Source organism: Lepidothrix coronata, unplaced genomic scaffold (assembly GCF_001604755.1).
Source record: "Lepidothrix coronata isolate B3197 unplaced genomic scaffold, Lepidothrix_coronata-1.0 Scaffold43, whole genome shotgun sequence".
NCBI lineage: Eukaryota > Metazoa > Chordata > Aves > Passeriformes > Pipridae > Lepidothrix > Lepidothrix coronata.
Genome location: NW_016690223.1, coordinates 163,572 through 176,750, shown reverse-complemented (window position 1 = coordinate 176,750; position 13,179 = coordinate 163,572). Strand labels below are relative to the sequence as shown.

At 37.4% G+C, this 13,179-nt stretch overlaps 1 protein-coding gene across 9 annotated transcripts in view; it reads left to right on the top strand.

Moving 5' to 3' along the window:
* The window catches only part of UNC79 (unc-79 homolog (C. elegans)), a 108,419-nt gene that overhangs the window by 72,187 nt on the left and 23,053 nt on the right, over window positions 1-13,179 (top strand). For all 9 annotated transcript variants that reach the window (XM_017813902.1, XM_017813908.1, XM_017813901.1 and 6 more), the window contains 7 exons: window positions 10-150; window positions 3,899-3,937; window positions 4,893-5,005; window positions 5,090-5,175; window positions 5,938-6,111; window positions 7,421-7,489; window positions 8,109-8,219. In XM_017813902.1, the coding sequence (XP_017669391.1) occupies window positions 10-150; window positions 3,899-3,937; window positions 4,893-5,005; window positions 5,090-5,175; window positions 5,938-6,111; window positions 7,421-7,489; window positions 8,109-8,219 (733 nt within the window). The remainder of the gene's footprint in view (window positions 1-9; window positions 151-3,898; window positions 3,938-4,892; window positions 5,006-5,089; window positions 5,176-5,937; window positions 6,112-7,420; window positions 7,490-8,108; window positions 8,220-13,179) is intronic.

Sequence of the window (13,179 nt, the reverse complement as noted above, 5' to 3'; positions counted from 1 at the left end):
TCTTTGCAGGTGCCATGACTGTGGAGCTATTCTTGAAGAATATGATGAAGAAACGCTAGGCCTAGCCATAGTTGTGCTCTCAACCTTCATTCACCTTAGTCCAGACTTGGCTGCTCCTCTGCTATTGGACATCATGCAGTCTGTAGGAAGGTAAATTCAGGACTTTCCTCTCTCCAATAAGATTGAAAGAATTTTGTGCCTGGAATTGGGTTTACATAACCTTCACTGTAAAAAAGTATATCTTTTAGAACTCTTAAGTAAATAACATCTGTTTCTGTCTGTGTCTTCATTACTCATGATTTTATAAATTTCTTATGTAACTTCTTCCACTATTAGTTCAATTTTGGGCAGCTCCTTTGATGTTTTCCCTTTTTACTATGCAAAGGGAGATTCCAGCTCAGGAATCTCTCCAGTTTGTCCCGCTGTAAGCAGTGATGTAAAGAACAAATTCAGATTTTTTGCAGTACACTTATTTATTTACTACCCTGTTTATTACCTGAACAGTATTTGATGCAGCAACTGGCATGCTTCTTGATTGTTTTATGTGAAGAAAAATTTACTGTTAGTTTTTATTCCTCCTGCTAGTTGCTCCTTGAACTGTTTTTTTGTGCTTTGCTAGTTGCTCCTTGAACTGTTTTTTTGTGCTTTGCTAGTTGCTCCTTGAACTGCCTTCCTGTGGTTTTTATATCCTATTTGCTTTCATTTGAGACATGACTTCATCTTTTTGAAAGAAGCCTTCTTTTTGTAATAATCTTCCTCACCTTACTTTCTTCTGCTCTTCTGAAGACTTCCTTAACAAGTACGGTACCTTTGCCCTGTGCTTCTGCTGTAATATTCTTAAGCAGCTTCTGTGCTTCTTACAAAAAATGAATTCTCTTGGCTCCCCCTTTTTCCTGCTTTGACAGAATTTTTCACTTTTATGTGATTCCTGCTTTAGAAGTTATGCAGAAGCGTGATCAGGTTTTCTGAGCTTTGCTCCTGGAGGACTCCTAGGTAGGATCATTCATTAGCATAGCTGAAACTCTTCAGGCTTTTCACCTGTATTTTTTATGCTAATTAGGAATAGGTAACAAGTTGCATCTCCTTATGAGGGCTTCCAAACCAGCTGCTGCCCGAGGTTGTCTCTGATAAGGTCTTAAACACATTACCTGTGGTTGCTACCTTGGCCACTTCCAGGGCTTTTTGCCTCAGAGGTGGGATGGGTGTGTTGGGGATGTTATAGAATAAATTTCTGAGCAGCACTGGACATGTAGAAATCATGCTCTCCTTCTCCATTTTCTTTTTAGTGACTGAAGTTCAATTTGCTTGACTGTGGCTTCTGCAGGGACACAGCTCTTCACAGCCCTGCTTCTCTATTACCTCCCAATTCCATTTAAACACAGAAGCTATTCAAGTCCTATGTTTCCATTAATTGCAAGGCTGCACTTCCCTGCCATCACTGCTAATTAACTCCAGTGGAGGCAAAGTTTCTAATCTAGACAGATGCTGCTCATTCTGTATGACTCTTGTAAATACAGCAGTACTACAGCCACAGAGAGTAAATAATTTGGAAGATGAATTAGTCTTGTTGCTACTGGCTGTAGTTTTGGACAAATTCTAAGTCCAATAAGAGGCTCCCCACAAAAGAATTATTTTGAATATATGCTAAATAAGTAACATATACAGGCAGAGAGGCATTCAGGTGCCTCATGTATATAACCTAAGTCTGTCTTTCATCTAGCAGTGCCATATCATTGCCTTCAAATACCCATCTAGCAGCAGAAGTGAGAATGAATTAGACTTTTTGCATTTTTATTCTTAGAAAAAGAACTGCTGCTTTCATGCATAGAAGAGGAAAAAAGGTCTTTCAGAATACCTAAACAACACACAGAGAGATTTTCAAAAGTTATTTGGGTACACACAAATACAAAGGGGCATCTATTGTGATTTTCAGAAGACAAGAAATTTTTGGGTTCAAATGACTGAGGATTAGAGATTGACATGTTCCTAAGATTCTGACATGCATTTTAGTTTATGCTCTAGTTCCTGAATTAAGATTTTTGATTTGGTGATTCTTATTTTATTGATTTCCAAACAGTAAAGCTGGATTTGAAAGTTACATTTAGACTCCTGATGTAGTGAAGAGCTTTGAAAAGCTTAACTTCTGTTCCTAACATGTACAGATTTAAACACATCCATTTACTACCTACTGTCCATTTACTGTTCTGCTCTGTGGTCTGCAAAGTGGAGGTAATGATGGGAGTTCATGGCCTTTGTGCAACGAACATATTTAGAGTAATGATAAATATATACAAACTGTATGTTTCACAAAGTTTCAATGTTCCCAAGTGTTCAGTGTAGTTTATGTCTCATGAAGTTTTTCCAAAGTTAGAAACCAAATACTTTGTTTATCATAAAACCCATGCTTGCATTATCAAATTCAAAAGGAGAAGAAAACATTGGACTTCGACTTCTTTTAGAAGAAAGATTTTAAGTTCTTGTTTTTCTATGCTTCAGCAGATTTTTGAAAACAAGTATCATGTCCATTGGACATGTGATTAGTCTCATTGCATTCTCCAGAAATCCTCCTGTGCTTTAATGTAAGCCCATGCTACAGTTATTCCAGAATAAAGGTCTGTAGTGCTTGAAGGTGGCTTCAGACCTTTTCACCCAGAAAAAACTTTGCACAGCAGAATTAATATGTTGTATTTTAGTGTGGATTCCTCTTAGCAGTAGTGGAGTCAGGAACTCTAATGAGTTTTTCTGATTTATGCTACCACAACTGAAGAGAATTTAATCTTCAATCCCCTGCACCATTCAGTTTGAGATTATTGCACTGTTGACAGTATACTGTGTCCCCAGCTTGCCAGACATAATTAATGAAAATCACCATCCATTTTGGTTTATGCTGTTGCATTCAGATGAGCTACCTTAGGGTCCTTTTTGGATTTTCTGTGGTGTTTAGAGAGGAAACTATCTTCAGAACAGAGGCTGAGCAACAGCCTAAAAGGATCATAAATCAAAAATAAACATTGAAGGCCAGGTCATCAGCAGATATAAAATAATGTAGTTCTCTGAACTTTCCACTTAGATATATTGTCTTATACCATCTGAAATACTAGTGTACAGCAGATTAAAGTAAAAATTGCATAGTATTTTGTATGTAAGAGATGTTTCCTGTGTACATGTTTATAATTGCTTTTTAGTGGCTTTTATTATTAAAGGTGTGTTGCTTTGACATTGTAAGCCCTGATTCTGTTCATTTACGTGTCCTGCATATTGAAGTGCATGATTTTACTTTAAGGTTGTGTTCAGTGTATTCATCACTGAATGCTCATATTTAGCTTTAAAGTCTATAGTTAGGTACTAAAATAAATGACCTGATTTTGGGAATGCAGTCTTTCTCATCTGACTTTGTCCAGAGCTCGTAGGTAATTTAGTATTTCTGAAAATAGGACAGTTATTTAGGTGCCAAAATCTGGAACTAGGAGCCTTACTTCAGACTGCCAAGCAGAGAATTTTTTGCTTAGTCTGTGTTGCTGAGTTAATCAGAAACAATTCAGTCAGTAGGCACCTTCTGGCAAACTTTCTTTCCCTCTAAAAAAAATCAGTTATTATCCATGATGTGCTGTAAGGCAATAACTTCACTATCTTTGTGTTAGTAGAGGGAGTCAAGTAGATTTGTCTTTAGAGCTGTTAAGTATTAGTGAAACTGCAAGACTGAATAGAGTTTATATGTCATGCAAACATTATTTTTCTGAATTTCAATGCTCTGCAGAAGATCTTTCTGGTGACATTTTAAATGGTCTCTAAAGTTGTTGTTCATTATTTATTTAAAATAATACTTTATTGGCTTACTTAAAAGCGAAACACAAAAAAGCGCATATGAGCTTCAGTTACTTTTTTATTTTTATTCCAGGTTGGCATCAAGCACCAGTTTTTCTAATCAAGCAGAAAGGTATGGTAGCAAATGATACCTTGATAAAAATGAAACAATGAATCTAAAGCATCGTATTCCCTGACCCTGAAATCAACTAAATTTAACTTTTAAAAATGTTATGTAAGGTTTGTGAGTAAGAGGAAAAAACTGCTCGTCCCCGCTTGTTTCAAATACCATGCGTGTTCTGAAGATGAACGGGAACCCTTATTCATATGTATTAAACTTGAAAAAACTCAGATTCAAATGTAATTTAAAGAGACTGCCTGGTTTTCACAATTTCAATGCAGCTTTTTCTAACTTGTCCAGTGTTCAGTATTTGTCTCGATGAACTATCTCTATACATTCAGTCAAATGAATTGTCCTTGGCCGTGGATAATCCCTGGTCTTATGATGTAAAGCAGATGCTGAATAGGATAAATTCATTTTGAGAAGCTGTAAAGCATGTTAAGATATGCAGTTTATGAGTAAATAGGTAATACTTAGCTTTTTAAATTAAATCATTCATTTATGAGTGATTGGGAAGTATTTAAGCTCTTGAAGAAAACTGCAAGAGGCAAATAAATATTATTGTGCTTGTTTCCTTATTGTTCTTATGTATGTTGGTAAAGCAGAGAGCCTTACCCTGTGTCACTGAAATACACAAGGTGAGAGCAGAATTGTATTTTGGACTCAGATAACTCATAAATAAAACTGGAAAATCAGGAAAAATACAAATACAAATATTTATTGAGACAAATACTTTAGGTATGTGTACATAACTTATTCAGCTCTTCATAGTTGATCTGAAGTTATAAAATCAATATGCTAAATTTCTGTGGGGATCAGGACAGTTCTGCTATTGACTATCTCACTCAAAACTGAACAGTTCCACAATTAGAAAGAGTAGCATCATTATTTTCTCCCTGTAGTTAGCTTTGAGAAGTGTTTTATCTGCAATGCAATTTTTTCTTCTTTTTTCTTGCCTTCATTTCAGCATGATGATCCCTGGAAATGCTGCAGGTGTGGCCAAGCAGTTCCTCCGTTGTGTGTTCCATCAGCTGGCTCCCAATGGCATCTTCCCTCAGCTCTTCCAGAGCATTATTAAAGGTAATGTGTGATACCTGAGTGCATTTCTGACCTTTGGTTTCCTCTGTATGAGCAGCCGGTGCAAAAATGTCCTTCGAATTTCAGATGGAAGCTTTTTAAGGACCTTGGCCACGTCTCTTATGGACTTCAGTGAGCTGAGTTCCATTGCTGCTCTGAGCCAGCTCTTAGAGGTATGTTGACAATTGGCTGTATTAATGGTGCTAGTTTTATTAGTGTTATCAAGCACAGTGGATTATTTCTCCTCATTCGAGTTCAAACTTGCATCATCAAAAACAGAGTAAATTTTTGTATTGTCCTCCCTGGAAGCAAGCTGTCCTCACCATTTTCTTTCTGGGTTTTGCTCTCACTAGTAGTTTGTTTTTTTGTTTTTGTTTTGTTTTTTTTAACCTCACACCAGCTCCTGGAGCTGTTCTATTCATTGATCTGAACAAATTAGCCTCAGGACTTCTAAATTCTGTTTAAGGGACCATTTCTGCATGTGTATGTTTGTTCACAGTTCTCATTTTCTTTCCCAGGGTTTAAACAACAAAAAGAATTTGCCAGCAGGGGGGGCAATGCTACGCTGTTTGGATAACATTGNTGCTCTCACTAGTAGTTTGTTTTTTTGTTTTTGTTTTGTTTTTTTAACCTCACACCAGCTCCTGGAGCTGTTCTATTCATTGGTAGTGTGGCCCATTCCTTCTTAAGAGTTAGGATCCTGCTTATAACATTTTGGCTCAAAATCTTTTGGTCAGTAGTTTAGGAACTGAACTGGACTAACACATAAATGTCACATATACAGTTCAAATTCTCTCCACAACATTATCATTAACATCACAGAAAAGCTAAGTGGTATTTGATCTGAACAAATTAGCCTCAGGACTTCTAAATTCTGTTTAAGGGACCATTTCTGCATGTGTGCGTTTGTTCACAGTTCTCATTTTCTTTCCCAGGGTTTAAACAACAAAAAGAATTTGCCAGCAGGGGGGGCAATGCTACGCTGTTTGGATAACATTGCTACCTTTATGGAAGCCTTGCCGATGGATTCACCCAGCAACCTCTGGACCACGATTAGTAATCAGTTTCAGACCTTTCTTACTAAACTCCCATGTGTTTTGCCACTTAAGGTATGATATACGGACATCTGAAACAAGATATACTGCCATTGTTCAGGATGTACTGAAACAGTGGGAGAACTGTGGATGACAAATCAGTGTTGTGAATATTTTCTAATGATTCGACTAATGTTTCCAGAGGACTGGATTTATTGCACCTCTGATCCATCCCTTTAATTATGTTTTCTGTGGGTAACAATAGCGACTGACCAGAGTACTCTTTGCTTCTTTCTTGGCTTTTTGCCTATGTGTTTTTCATGCCCTATCTTTGTCAGATTGTATTTGAGAGAGTCAACATTTAGGCAATAAAAATCCATGTGGTTTTAACTGTTAAAACTAAATAAAACTCTCAAGAAGAGCAGCACCACTTAATTAATTTGCTGAAAGTACACAGTAGTCAGACAGGCAGAGAGAACTGAGACTACTGGAAATTGGGCCTAGCCTGTTTGGCTGATCAGGTTGTAGTTCTGGCTGTAATCAGAATATAGTTGCAGAAACTGAATCTAGAAGCTTTAGACTCTGCTTTCTGAGAGCTCAGAGGACATACAGCAGGATCTTAACTCCTAGGAGTATATTTCCAGATGTCTTTTCAGTAAAGACAGTAAAAACTTTTTTGAGTCTTTCCAGTAAACATGAAATTCTGATGCCCTTACTCTGACTTTATTTCCTATGGTATAAATGAGGCCAGTGGTAATTTCTTCTGTGCAAAGTAGTGTTGCTCAGTATGAACTGAGGGATCCAAGATCTGATTTTGTGATTGATAACATTGTCTTTTGAATTTGGGGTCATTGCCCAAGTACATGAATGATATTAAATTCCATGGCAGTATTATGCAATAGTCAGATCTTGAAACCTCTTTAGGTTTTGGAAGATTGAGACATTATCCTGCAGCACTTATTAAGCCAAACAGGCAATAACCATTCCCTCTGTATACTAGCCACCCCAATCTGCTGCATCTTATGTAACTGAAATAAATAGAAAGAAATTAATTGGATCTTAGTGGTTCCAACTGCATATGTGCCATTCACAGAACCTTTAAGGTGGAGTGTTTACTCTGATTTTCATGGAGTGAAACTGACTTTCCTAAACTAGCCCTTTAGTGGAGCGATCTCATCTCAAGGCCTATGCTGTGGTATGTTACCACTGAAGGGATATGATTGTATTCAGGAATAAGCCACTTTAGAGAAAGTAATTAAGAAATCATTTTTCAGACTCTGCCTATAACTTACTCATAGCTGCTACCACTGTAAGCAAGATGTGCACAGAAAGGTACTAACTCTGTTTTTTTTTCTTTTTCTTTTCTGTCTTCAAATATGTTCAGTGTTCTTTAGACTCTAGTTTAAGAATCATGATTTGCTTGTTGAAGATACCCACCACTAGTGCCACCAGGGTAAGTTCCAAGAAGACAAAATTCTATTGCCTCAGATTTAGCCAGCCTGTGCTACTGTATCTGTTTTATGGTGTTGTGCTACTGTATTGTGTTCTTATCCCCTGGATAGGAAAGTAATATATAAACATAAAATGGTGCAGTCCAATACTCTTTGGAGAATAATAAGATGTTTGGAATCTAGGTTACAGTAAAGCGTGGATAGAATTACCTTCTTGCGTGGGTGCGAATGTATATCTTCTTAAAGATTTGATGTTCTCTTTTTTTTTCACCTCCTCTTTTTTTTCTTGAAAAAACCCCACATGAATAATGAACTTCCTTAGGCATTTTTCAGTACAATTCCACTGAGGTCACTGAGGTTTTCCTGCATAAACGCTACAGAATCTCGTATATCTCATAAGCACTGTGTCAGAGGTGAAACTGTTCTCTAATTTTTCGCTTCTAATTTCTCACGGAAGCAGGAAAGCAGATGACACAGCTGTTGGACGAAAGCAATGTAAATCCCAGGCAGATAGACTCTGAGCTAAAAATAGTACTGTTCCATTCAGGCATTTCTGAGTTGGAATGCTTTTTGCTGTGTTGGGCAACCAGTTATTGATTTCTCTAAATCATGTCATTGCAGAGTCTTCTGGACCCTTTTTCAAAATTGCTAAGTTTTGTAATTCAGAATGCTGTCTTCACTCTGGCCTACCTGGTGGAACTGTGTGGTTTGTGCTACCGAGCCTTCACTAAGGTAACAATGATGCTGTATCTTCCTTTGGGGACGAGGGAAAATAGGACCAAGTCCTACTTCCCACAAGTAGTTTGGAAGTAAAGATGAAATCATTGTCAAGTTTCAGACATGTCAACAGTTTTAATGTAGTTTGGCTAATCAAGCAGTCATCATGATTCAGTGCCTTTTAATAATACTGAGTTTTATATTCATAGTGAAGATGCAGATTAAGGGAACCTGCTGATAACATTTTTCAGAAAAGTATTTTGGTGTGATTTCATGACTTGGACTTTTTTTTCTCTTGTTGAGAAGATACCTGGTATTCGTGCATCGCTTAAAATGTCTGTACAGTCATATCTTTCCTAGTGCACAGGTTTAGCCACACACTTTGTGAGTAAAAATGTAAATATTCCTGGTAGTGCCTTTTGAGAGCACAGTTGGTGGGGGAGGCAGCAGATAATTAAGTAAAATGGAAGACTCCAAGATAGAGGTTTTCCAGCTTAGGTAATGTTTCATTCTGTATTAGTATTTCCCTTTGGCATGCACGGCTGTAAGCTGTGTAGAAAAGAGAACAGTATGTGTGTGCCTTAAAAAGGTTTTAAGGTTCCTGGATGAAAGCTATGGTCTACAAATACGATCAGTTATTACTAAGTTTCATTTTTGTAGCTACCAGTAAGAAATTGAACAACAAAATCCACAAAAAGCAATCAAACCTTTTACTAAGGTCATATATGCTCCATTATGGAGATGGTCAAGGTCCTGAGCGAAAATGCTGCTTCAGCCACTAAGTGCACAATTTTCCATCCTCGATATGTTTGTCAGAACAGTAATTAATCCTCAGGAAATATTTTATCATAAGTAGCTACATGATTTTCTATATTGGTAATGTATAGCTGGAATGTGCGTTGTTTGAGTCTTGATAAGACTTAAAATATCGCTGGACAAATAGTGAAGAAATGATAAAAGGAATGACATTCTCACAGAAAAGCTGCACCACAAGAAAATAAGAAACGCTTTTACCAGATGTAATGGTTTGAAGCTAACAGTATGTTTGATGACAGCAAGCAAATACTACCTTTTTGTCTCATTTGAAACAGTAGAGTTAATGAGACAGAAAAATCCTGAATAAAGAAGAGATCGTCTAGCTTTTGGAAGTAATTTGAGTTAGATTTATAGTTAAGGCTTTGGGAAAGACAAAGTGAAAAAAATTAATGACCGCTGTTAAAAAAAAAAAAGAAATCAGTTGTGATGTGTTTCTCTACAGTGAAAATTACTGTAGGTAAATAAGAGTGTTGTTTGTGATAGAGTACCAAATAGAAGTGAATTCCAGAATAATTTGTGAGCATTGAAACTATTCAAATTTAATTACTTGTTTTGCAACTTTGAGTATGCTGACTGGAACAAAACAGCAACTTCCAGCTAAGCTGTGGAAGGTTCTTGTCTTTTCAAAGAGCAAGCTACTCCGACATGCACTTTGTAGAGGTCAGTGCTGTACAACCACTCTAAATCTTTTTTTATCTCCAACATTTTCCTAATACCCTGTGGCAGAAATATCTGAGTTTCTCTTGTCTTGGAGCCTGAAGACTCACGTCAATCTGATATTTCCTTGTCTGAGTTTCTGTTCCAGGTCAGCAATTTGATTTTCTCAGTGCCTTTGGAACTCTCAGTTGAGAGTAGCATCTCTTCTGTGGATTGTAATCTTATCTTTAAGTTTTCCTTTCAAGTGTCTTAAGGTACTAAATGGACACTTTCTGGCTTTCTTATCTCTTACAGCTGCAGAAGCTTGAACCTAAACATAGCCTTTTGCTAGTATTCTGTTGTCCCTTACAAAGTAAATGCAGAATCCCTCATGATTTTGCTATTGAATTTTTTGAAAGAATATTAAGTGGCTGATCTTCACTATTTGTAATTACCATAATACCAACAGAGGTAAAATAAAGAATTTTGCTTTATGTTGGCTTACTTGGAGGATAGCATACCACTCCATTAAATATCCAAATTTACTCTTCTTATTACTAAGTTTGGAACCTGTGGTACTGCTAGAACTTCAGTAGTTTCATGTTCTACATGTACACATCTGGTAAGTCACAATTTGACGGTTGCAAGGCATTTTTTTATAGGGATGCATAGACATTTGAGAGGGTTAATTTGGCTGAACAGTGGCTAAAGTGTTGTATTCTTTACACTCTGATACCAGGTTTACACATGGGGTTCCCCTGGGTGTTATTATCATGCAACAATGGCTCTGTGGCAGAATATGAAGTTCTTAAAGTATGTATAAAATAGGCTTATACATATTTATCACCAGCATAATGATAGGAATAAGTAAACTTGGATAGGAAGGGTATTCTGGGCCATGGACTTACGTGTCGTCACTCCTGATTATAGTGCTGGAAGCAAGAGGTCAGATGTCAAAAAACATTTTGCCTGATTTTGCTTGATCTCTCTGTACTGCATGTGCTTAACAAACATTAAGAGTTTAGACTGTGAGATAGGAGGCTTCTTTGAGAAAGAGGTAGTTAACTGTTGTATTATCCTTAAAACCAAGAAAAGCTGGGATTCTTGAAGCCTGTGATTCCTTTCCAGTGTTCTGACAAAGCAATTTATTATGGCCCAGTTATGTCCTGTATTGCATAGATGTTAGTATGTTAAGTAGATGAAAGCTTTTGAAAGAATTTTGTTTCTGTTCTTTTCCGGTATGTGCAGGCTACTGTACTGGGTTACTGATAGGAACTTCTGTCCACTTTTTTGAGGCATATAATTGTCAACTGACTTGAGGATGGCACTGTGTAATGTATGTGTCTCAAGACTGAAGGCATGTGATGGTAGGGAGGGTCACTCTTCCTGGTGAATTTTAGGAAGTAGTCAGGGCCTGTTTGCACCATGAGTATTGTGCACTGTTCTGGTTCTCCATTCCCAGTCAGAGTGGAGTAGAATCAGAAAAAGTTCAGGTAAGTGGTAAGAAGAATGATCAAAAAGTAGGATGAGTTCCACATACAGAGGAATTAAGTTAGGGCTCTTTAATCTGAAAGAGCAGCAACTGATGGGAATGTGAGAGGTCTGCAAGGTCATAAGACAGGGATGGGTAATTTCATTCTTTTCCAGTACAAGAACATACTAAGTTTGTAGGACTTAGTGTCAAAGCAAGTAATGGGAAGTGATTCTTCAACAGTATGTGACTCCTTGCCAAGTACCGTGTGTACTAAATGAGTCCAAGAGGTCAATGGGCACCTACGTGGAAGAGAAATCCACTGAGAATTATGAATTATACAGAAACCACACTGAGCTCAAGAAGGTCCCTGAGCTGAAAATAGTTGGTGGAATTATATGTGCTTGCCTTGTTTTTTTTCTTCCTTTTGCTTCTGCAATGACTTAGTTGGAGATAAGTTACTGAAGACATTTGTTCTGGTCTGAACTCTCCTGGATATTCTTATATTGTATTATTTTTATCAGAGCACCACTCATGCATGTGGAACGTGTGACTTTTGAATGCTTGCCCCCTCAAGTAATGGTTTCATAACACAGCTGATTTTGGAGTGTTAGCTTCCTACGAGTTTAGCCTAGACTGCAGCAATGTAGTCAGACAAGGACAAGGACTGCAGTTTGGGGCCCATTCCATCATCTAAATGTGTTATCTGTCTGCACACTCCATGTAATTGAAGATGAAACTAGGGAGGTTGTAGTAAGGTCTGTTGATTCACAAAACTGGCATCATAATGTCCATGAAAGACACCATTCTGTTGTTTTGACACCTTCTCTGAAATCGAGGCCTGATATTTAAAATCTGTTTTCATTAAAAGATATGTGTGTTCTGTGGGAGACAAGCAGTGTTGCTGTAAGCTTTGTTTGATAGTATGCTACACACATAGTGTGGTGACATCAGTTCTCCGAAGAGGAACGCTGGTGACTGTTTGGTCTGCTGCAAGCAAAGCTCTCTCTTACTTTTAGCTACTCGTTCTCCAGCTCCTTCTTTTAGCTGCATTCTCTACTGTGTGTGGCTGGAGGTGGCTTCAAACTGACTATCACTAACTATACCTTGTAAGACTTCTCTGAGGAAGAGACAAATGAACCCATTTTACAGATGCTGCAGAGAAACTGAGGCCTTGATTGAGTAAAAATTTTCACTCATTTAACTTAAGTGAGCAGGCAAGTGCATGCGATTTACAAGATGGAAGATACTAGGTTTTTAATCTTAAGCACACTTTGGATATGCTCTCATTATTGGACAATATTATTTCATTTCTAATGGTTGTCTGAAAGAGAACACAGCCTAAGTCGTCCTGCTGATCAAAGTTCTTGAGTTGCTGTGGTTGGTAGCAGGTTATAGATTTGTTCCACATTTTTATCTTACCATCTAAAGTCAGAGAATGTCAAAGTAAGATGTATAGCAGGCCCATCTTATCTCTTGTACCTCCTTGCTGACTCAGCTCTACAACTCTATTCTTAGGCTTCTGTCTTCTAATCTCTTCTGGCTGATTTCCCCCTATGTTTTAGAATGTTTCTGTTGTAGCAGCTGTAGCCAAGACTGTTTTTGTTGTGGAAGTGGAAAAGTACTGCTAGTCTAATGAGTGAAAATGGATGTCCAAGCAGCCATAGTGCAGCCACCTTTATTTTAAGGGGAATAACAAGAGAAAAAAAGTATGGTAAAATGTAAACCATTTTTGGGAGATTCAGTGAAAGAATAATGCTAAATACTATACCAGTTTTACTCTCCTGTGTCATTTTTTACTGCTTTCCCCTTTTCTTATTGTATGGAACTTAGTGACAGCTACATTTGTATGCCTGGGCTTTATAACTGTTTTATAAAATCTATCTGTATTTCACATGTGAAATATTAAATCTCGGGTATAGTGCCTGATAAAACATCAAAACATAATGACATTCACTGATGTCTGTTCAATCAAGTCCGTAGAATTATATAAGTGATGAGTGATTTCTGCTTTTTTGTAAGACAGGAGAAACTAGTACCCTTTTGTAACTT